Genomic DNA, 5,895 nt, shown 5'->3' with positions numbered 1-5,895 from the left:
GAAGGTGCCGCCCCAAAGTCCGGCGTACTCTTTTCCGGCCACGGGTTCTTGATGCGGGAGCTTGTAAAGGGCGAAGCGGTTGTCGTGCATATTGGGCCAAGCCCTATACGTGGTCAGCCCCATGTTCGCAGCTCGCAACGTCAATCCCACGGTCTCTCCGGCCATGAGGAAGTCCGTCAGAGGCACGTGCTTGCCGTCGCCGGTGCCCGTAGAAGACCCATTTCTCGAAAGAGAACCGACACTCCCGCATGATTTTCTTCACAGCCGAGAAGAAGCTCCTCTTCCTGCCGTTGCCGCCAGCCCTGGTAGCAGCGGCGTCTCCGTTCGAGTGACGGCCTGCCTGCGTGAGAACCGACCATCTGATCCCGACGACCGCCAATCAATTTTCTCCCGCCCCCGCTGAGCTTATGCATCTGAATCAGGACGCAACCTCCGGTCAGCCACCATCATTTCCCCTCCTCCGAGCTGTTGGCAAACAGAGAACGCCCTCAAGTCCGTCGGAACCCGCTGCCGGACCCTGCAGAAACAAGATCGAGAAGCTCCTCCGATCCCGAAGGCCAGCTTGCTGAACTGAGCCTTCGGCTCATCGCCGGCGGCTGACGCCGGCGACATCAACGCGGGGCGGCGGCGGCGGAGCTCCTGGCGTGCCGCGGCCGAGGGGGGAGCGAGAGGAGAGAGGAGGGGGGGTAGGCTTCGATTTCGACTCGAGGAGGAGGACGTGCAGCCGGGTGACGGAGGCGACGGAGCCGGGGGTGAGGAGTCCTCCCCCGATCGCGCGGCCGTGGAGGAAGAAGCAGAGGCGGAGGCGTCGGCCGGAGGGGTGTACTCGAAGACGGGGGCCCACAGGAGGCTGGGGCTGAGCTCCTGGGGGATGACCCCGGAGGCGAGGAGGGAGAGGTGGGCCCCCAGGAGACGAAGACCAGGTGCCGAGCTCGGGGTTCTGGTGGACCCAGAGGCCGAGGAGGGGGCGCGGCGGAGAGGAAGCGGCAGAGGTGGCGTAGAGGGGAGGGATCGCGCCAGGAGGAAGAGGAGGCGTCCGAGGGTACGAGCCGGAGGCACTGCGCCAGCCACGCCTTGTCGGCGGCGGCGACGGCGGAGCGGAGGCGGCGGCAGGTGAGGGAGAGGGAGCCGAGTCGCCGGGGCCAGGTGGACGAGATGACGAAGAGGACGTCGTCGGGTAGGGAGACCAGGAGGTGGACCCGCAGCGGACGCCGCGGAGGCCATTGGCCTTTATCTCTCTCCTTTTTTTTTTTTTTTGCCTCTCTCTTTTTCTTTTCTGCTTCCCTTTTTTTTTCACCCCCTTGGGCTGGGGAACGGAGGAGATCTGGCGGAAACAGGGGAGGTAACGTGCGGGTGGGTTGGGGGGGAGGGAATTTGCTGGTGTTGGACTGTTGGTGCCTGGTGGTGGTATCCAATAAGTACGTAAAATATTAGGCTGTTATGTTTTATTAAAAAAAAAGAAAATAAAAGGTTTGGATCTTGACGGATGTGTTTTGATTGATTGCGGGCGTGTGCGGCCAATGAGATGTGAACTATGTTAAGAGTGGTGGGGGCCTTGGTTTGCTGAGGGGGGAAGAGAAAGGAAGATATTTCTGTGCAACTTTGGTCCGTCGAAAGAGCATGCAACTATTTAATAGGTGACATAATATTAGAAAAACGGAAATTACACTAGACCCCATCAACTTTCATCATTTTCCAGTAGATTTTTATAAACTTCCAAAACCACACTGAACGCCCAGTTGCTTTTCCTTTTTTGCAGAGGACCTTCAATAAGTTTCTTCATTTTGTTGCAAGTAACGCCAACCAGGGAACAACACAAAAACGCATTTTGAAAGTTATTGAGGGTTTTAGTACGATTGTAAGAGTTTATATGGATTTTACTGCAGAATATTGAAAGCTAACGGTGGTTTAGCATAATCTACCCCATATACAGTAGGTGTTTCCCGTGAATGTTATGCGTCCACGGCCCTTGACAAACTCAAGATGAGATACACTGATACAGTGGGAGGTGCATTCTAATTTAACAATTTGACGTCGGGGCACGAAAACGTTGAATTTGGAGTGCGAGCTCTTTTCATTTTGGATTTGTCAGACTGTACCACATTCCGTGAGTTTTTTTTTAGAGAGTAAGAAGTTGTGAGAATATTCTTGAGCTTAATTTTATAGAGGGAGAAATTTTTAAAACAGCCCATTTTTCAATTTTATTGTGCAAAATCGACCGTCTCAGAAATTAATTAGCAAAAACAACCGAAAAGGGTCGATTTTGCAATTACGGAACTGCACGGGACTAGTAGTCCCGTGCAGTCCGCCTACCCCACTAACTCCGCTTTCTTTTCGTTCGTTTCGTTCCTTCTTTCCTTCTGCGATCTCGTGACCACTCTCCCCCGAAGAAAAAAAAACCTGCTGGCCTCGTCGACCCCCGCCGCCGATCACCGCCATTTTCCGTCGCCGCCGACCCCGACGCTCTCGTGACTGAGCCTTCAACCCCCCCAAACCCTAGCCTTCAACTTCGACTTCGACCCCCTGCCATTTGCAGTCGCCGCCTAACCCTAGCCCTCCGACCTCGTCGCGCATCCGACACCATCGACGCCCACCGAACCCCCATTCTCAGGTGTGTTTTTCTTTTTAATTTTGCTGTTAATTTGGGAGTTAGGGTTTAGTTTAGCAATTATTTACATATGAGAGGGTTTAACAATTATTTTTGAGAGGGATATTCATCAAATTTGCTGTTAATTTTGCTGTTAATTTTGCTAGAATTGGGTAGGATTAGTTTTTATTTTGTGCAATAGGATGAATAATGTGGTTTGGGGGTTAGGGTTTAGCAATTATTTACAAATGATGAATAATAATTAAGGGTGTAGCCATTATTTGAGATTGATTAAGGTAATAAATTTGATGTTGATTTATTCAGATATTAATAGATTATTTGCATATGATGGACTGTGTATTTTCAGTTTCGATGACGAACTCCATATCCATTATTTGTTTCTTTAATGGGAGCCTCGGCGTCGGAGTGAATAATTTGCCGGTGTATGATGGAGGTTCTCGGAAAATGTTCATGCTATCTAAGTCGTGTAATTTTGATGGAATGACTAGGGAAATACACAGAGTTACTAAAATTAAGAAAGAAGAATATACAATTAAGGTGTTCTTCAACTGTCCTATAAATGAGAGTAGAACTATTGCCGTGGAGATTACCGAAGATGAGGAATTGAATGACATGAAACAATTAGTCGAGAAGCAAGCGTCAATTGAGTTGTTTATTGAGAAGTATCCGATTCAGGAATTTGCCCAAGTTTCACGACCTCAAGGAGAGTTTTCTCGGATGCTTGACTTAGACAACGAGTCGATTGGTTTTATGACATCTCCAAGTCAAGAGCCATGGTCTCAACCACAACGTTTAAGTGAGTATTCTATCGGTGGGACGTCAACTAATATATTTAACGACGCTTCAGGTCATGTTACGGGTTACCCACCAGTCGGAGCAATTATAGAAGATGAAGCAGATGATGATTCAGATCATTTTGAAGAAGATGGCGTGCAAATTGATAGCATGCATGTGGCAGCTGGAATAGATGATGACGCCCGTTGGATGGAGCAATTTAACGTTAACAATGATTATGTGGAAGCTGAAGATCCGTTGCCCGACGAGTTTCATAATGAGGATTGGATAAATACTTCTCAAGCTGGATTTGTTGATGTTGGGCCAAATTTACAACGACCTGAGGACTTCACTTTTAAAAAAGGGGATCTATTCGAGAACAAGGAGGCACTGATTTTTGCAATCCGAGAATGGTCCATCAAGAATCGGGTCAAATTAAAGCCGGTAAAAACTAATGCAACAAACTACAATGTGAAATGCTTCTTTAACGATAAGAATGAAGTAGAGAATGCAAATGAGCAAGATGAGAGAAATAAAAAATGTCCTTGGTTGCTAAATGCCGCTGTGAGAAAATCATCAAATGGGCAATTTGTAATATGTAGATATTGCGGACTTCATACATGTTGCAACCCGTCGGTGGATGTCGATGATTATTCTGCATCTTCTTCTTATATATGTAAGCTAATTATGCCTGAAGTTAGAGCTGAACTTGATCTGAATGCAAGTCAGATATTTCAGAGGGTATATGACATGCGGGGGATTAAGATATCTAAATATAAGGCATATGATGCAAGGAGGAAAGCGTTGTCTAAAATTTTTGGAGATTGGAAAAAATCATATGAATTACTTCCACAGTATCTTGAAGCTATCAAACGAAATAATCCGGGTACTGAATACGAAATATTATCCGAAGAGATTGCACCGGGTATGGAGAGGTTCACTCGCGTGTTTTGGGCATTTGGTCCTGCTATTAAGGGCTTCACTTTTTGTCGTCCGCTATTGAGCATTGATGGTACACATTTATATGGAAAGTACAAAGGCGTGCTTCTTGTAGCGACCGGTGTAGATGCAAATGGCGGGTTATTTCCTCTAGCATTTGCAGTCGTGGAGGTGGAGGATACGTCTAGTTGGAAGTGGTTTTTTGAACTTATATACAAGTGGATTCCAAGTGTCCGTGCGCCAAGAATAATTACCTTTATTTCGGATAGGATGAAAGGAATTATAAGGGCGTTACATGAGGGTTTTAGTGCACCACATCACCATCGATATTGTTTAAGGCATATAAGAGATAATTTCAAGAAAAAACACGGTGAGATTAATTTGCAAAATCTTTTGTGGCAAGCCGGGTGTGCGACCGACACATTAGTGTATGAACATTGCAGGGAGAAAATCAAGTCTTTGTCATTAGATGCACATAATTGGATTGAAAATAACTTGAAGCCTCAATTCGAGCATCGGTGGGCATTATGTAAGGATGAGGGTGTGCGGTTTTGCATGATGACGACTAATTGCTCCGAGAGCTTTAACGGCGTTCTTAAAGGAGCACGAGCTATGCCAATACAATCTTTGGTTGCGAGAACATTCTATAGACTAAACGCATACTTCAACAAAAGGCGTGGTGATGGCATAGACTGGACAACACGTTACACACCAAAAAATGAGTCCATTTTGCATAGAAGAATTGAGGCAGCAAGATCATGTCAAATTACTGTATTCAACGACAACGAATGGCAGGTACAAGATTGTGACGGTATCTACACCGTTAAACTATTTGATGTTGATTGCACTTGCACATGTAACATACCACAACTCCAAAAAATACCCTGTGCACATGTGCTTGCGGCTTCTTCTAATCAGCCGGGAGGTGCTAGAATTCCCAGAAATCGGTATTGCTCGCCTTGGTATTCAACAGCTCACTATCAAAAGACATATAGTGAGAGTTTTCATCCACCTGATGATAGTCGGTATTGGCCTGAATATAATGGACCACATATAGTTCCACCTCAGTACCGGAGACAAGCAGGTCGACCACGATCTGTGCGAATTAGGGGAACCATGGATCAAGGGCGAGAAGGAGTGGTCAAGCACAAAAAATGTAGTCTTTGCAAACAACCGGGACATACTCGACCTCGTTGTCCATCTAGACACAATAGATAGCAACTAATTGGTAATTTATATCATTTTTTTATTTTTATATACTTTAATAAAGAAACTGAATTACTATATGATTGATTATTAACATGTGTATAATTATATGTGCAGGTTTGTACACCATGGATCCTGGGCCGGTTAGTGATGAGGTCTTATATGACCAGGCTCAGCATCGTTCACATATTATATCCTGTACAGAGGTAATTCAGTTACTTTATAATTGTAATATTTGCATTTACATAATATTGCATTCTTATACTATCATTGTCTATACAGAGAGGTCCGAGTATCGTTATGGTTGATCAGTGTTGTAAAAAGCGGCAAAAAGCGGGGCTATCGCGGCGCAAATCGCGGAAGCGGGG

At 46.1% G+C, this 5,895-nt stretch overlaps 3 protein-coding genes across 6 annotated transcripts in view; 1 reads left to right on the top strand and 2 right to left on the bottom strand.

Moving 5' to 3' along the window:
* Positions 1-680, bottom strand: part of LOC109837970 (F-box protein At5g39450-like) — a 5,513-nt gene extending 4,833 nt beyond the window's left edge. For both annotated transcript variants that reach the window (XM_020406366.1, XM_020406367.1), the window contains exon 1: positions 1-680. This exon is cut by the window's left edge and continues 497 nt beyond it. In XM_020406366.1, the coding sequence (XP_020261955.1) occupies positions 1-165 (165 nt within the window). In that variant the 5' untranslated portion in view covers positions 166-680.
* LOC109839164 (proline-rich receptor-like protein kinase PERK2) lies at positions 406-1,224 on the bottom strand. Its single transcript, XM_020407593.1, has one exon. The coding sequence runs from the start codon at positions 1,222-1,224 to the stop codon at positions 406-408; it is 819 nt and encodes a 272-aa protein (XP_020263182.1).
* LOC109837969 lies at positions 2,431-5,838 on the top strand. 3 transcript variants are annotated; one of them, XM_020406364.1, is made up of 3 exons: positions 2,431-5,549; positions 5,645-5,733; positions 5,810-5,838. In XM_020406364.1, the coding sequence occupies exon 1, from the start codon at positions 2,933-2,935 to the stop codon at positions 5,537-5,539; it is 2,607 nt and encodes an 868-aa protein (XP_020261953.1). In that variant the 5' UTR covers positions 2,431-2,932; the 3' UTR covers positions 5,540-5,549; positions 5,645-5,733; positions 5,810-5,838. The 3 variants fall into 3 exon arrangements, with proteins under 3 accessions (XP_020261953.1, XP_020261952.1, XP_020261954.1); XM_020406363.1 differs by having other exon boundaries at positions 2,431-5,733; XM_020406365.1 differs by lacking the exon at positions 5,810-5,838 and having other exon boundaries at positions 2,431-5,606; positions 5,701-5,803.

This window comes from Asparagus officinalis, chromosome 4 (assembly GCF_001876935.1).
Source record: "Asparagus officinalis chromosome 4, Aspof.V1, whole genome shotgun sequence".
Taxonomy (NCBI): Eukaryota; Viridiplantae; Streptophyta; class Magnoliopsida; order Asparagales; family Asparagaceae; genus Asparagus; species Asparagus officinalis.
This window is presented reverse-complemented; position numbering and strand designations above follow the sequence as displayed.

Excerpts from the sequence above, each read along its gene's own strand:
- LOC109837969 (XM_020406364.1), top strand. The coding sequence starts at position 2,933 with ATGATGGACTGTGTATTTTCAGTTTCGATGACGAACTCCATATCCATT.
- LOC109839164 (XM_020407593.1), bottom strand. The coding sequence starts at position 1,224 with ATGGCCTCCGCGGCGTCCGCTGCGGGTCCACCTCCTGGTCTCCCTACC.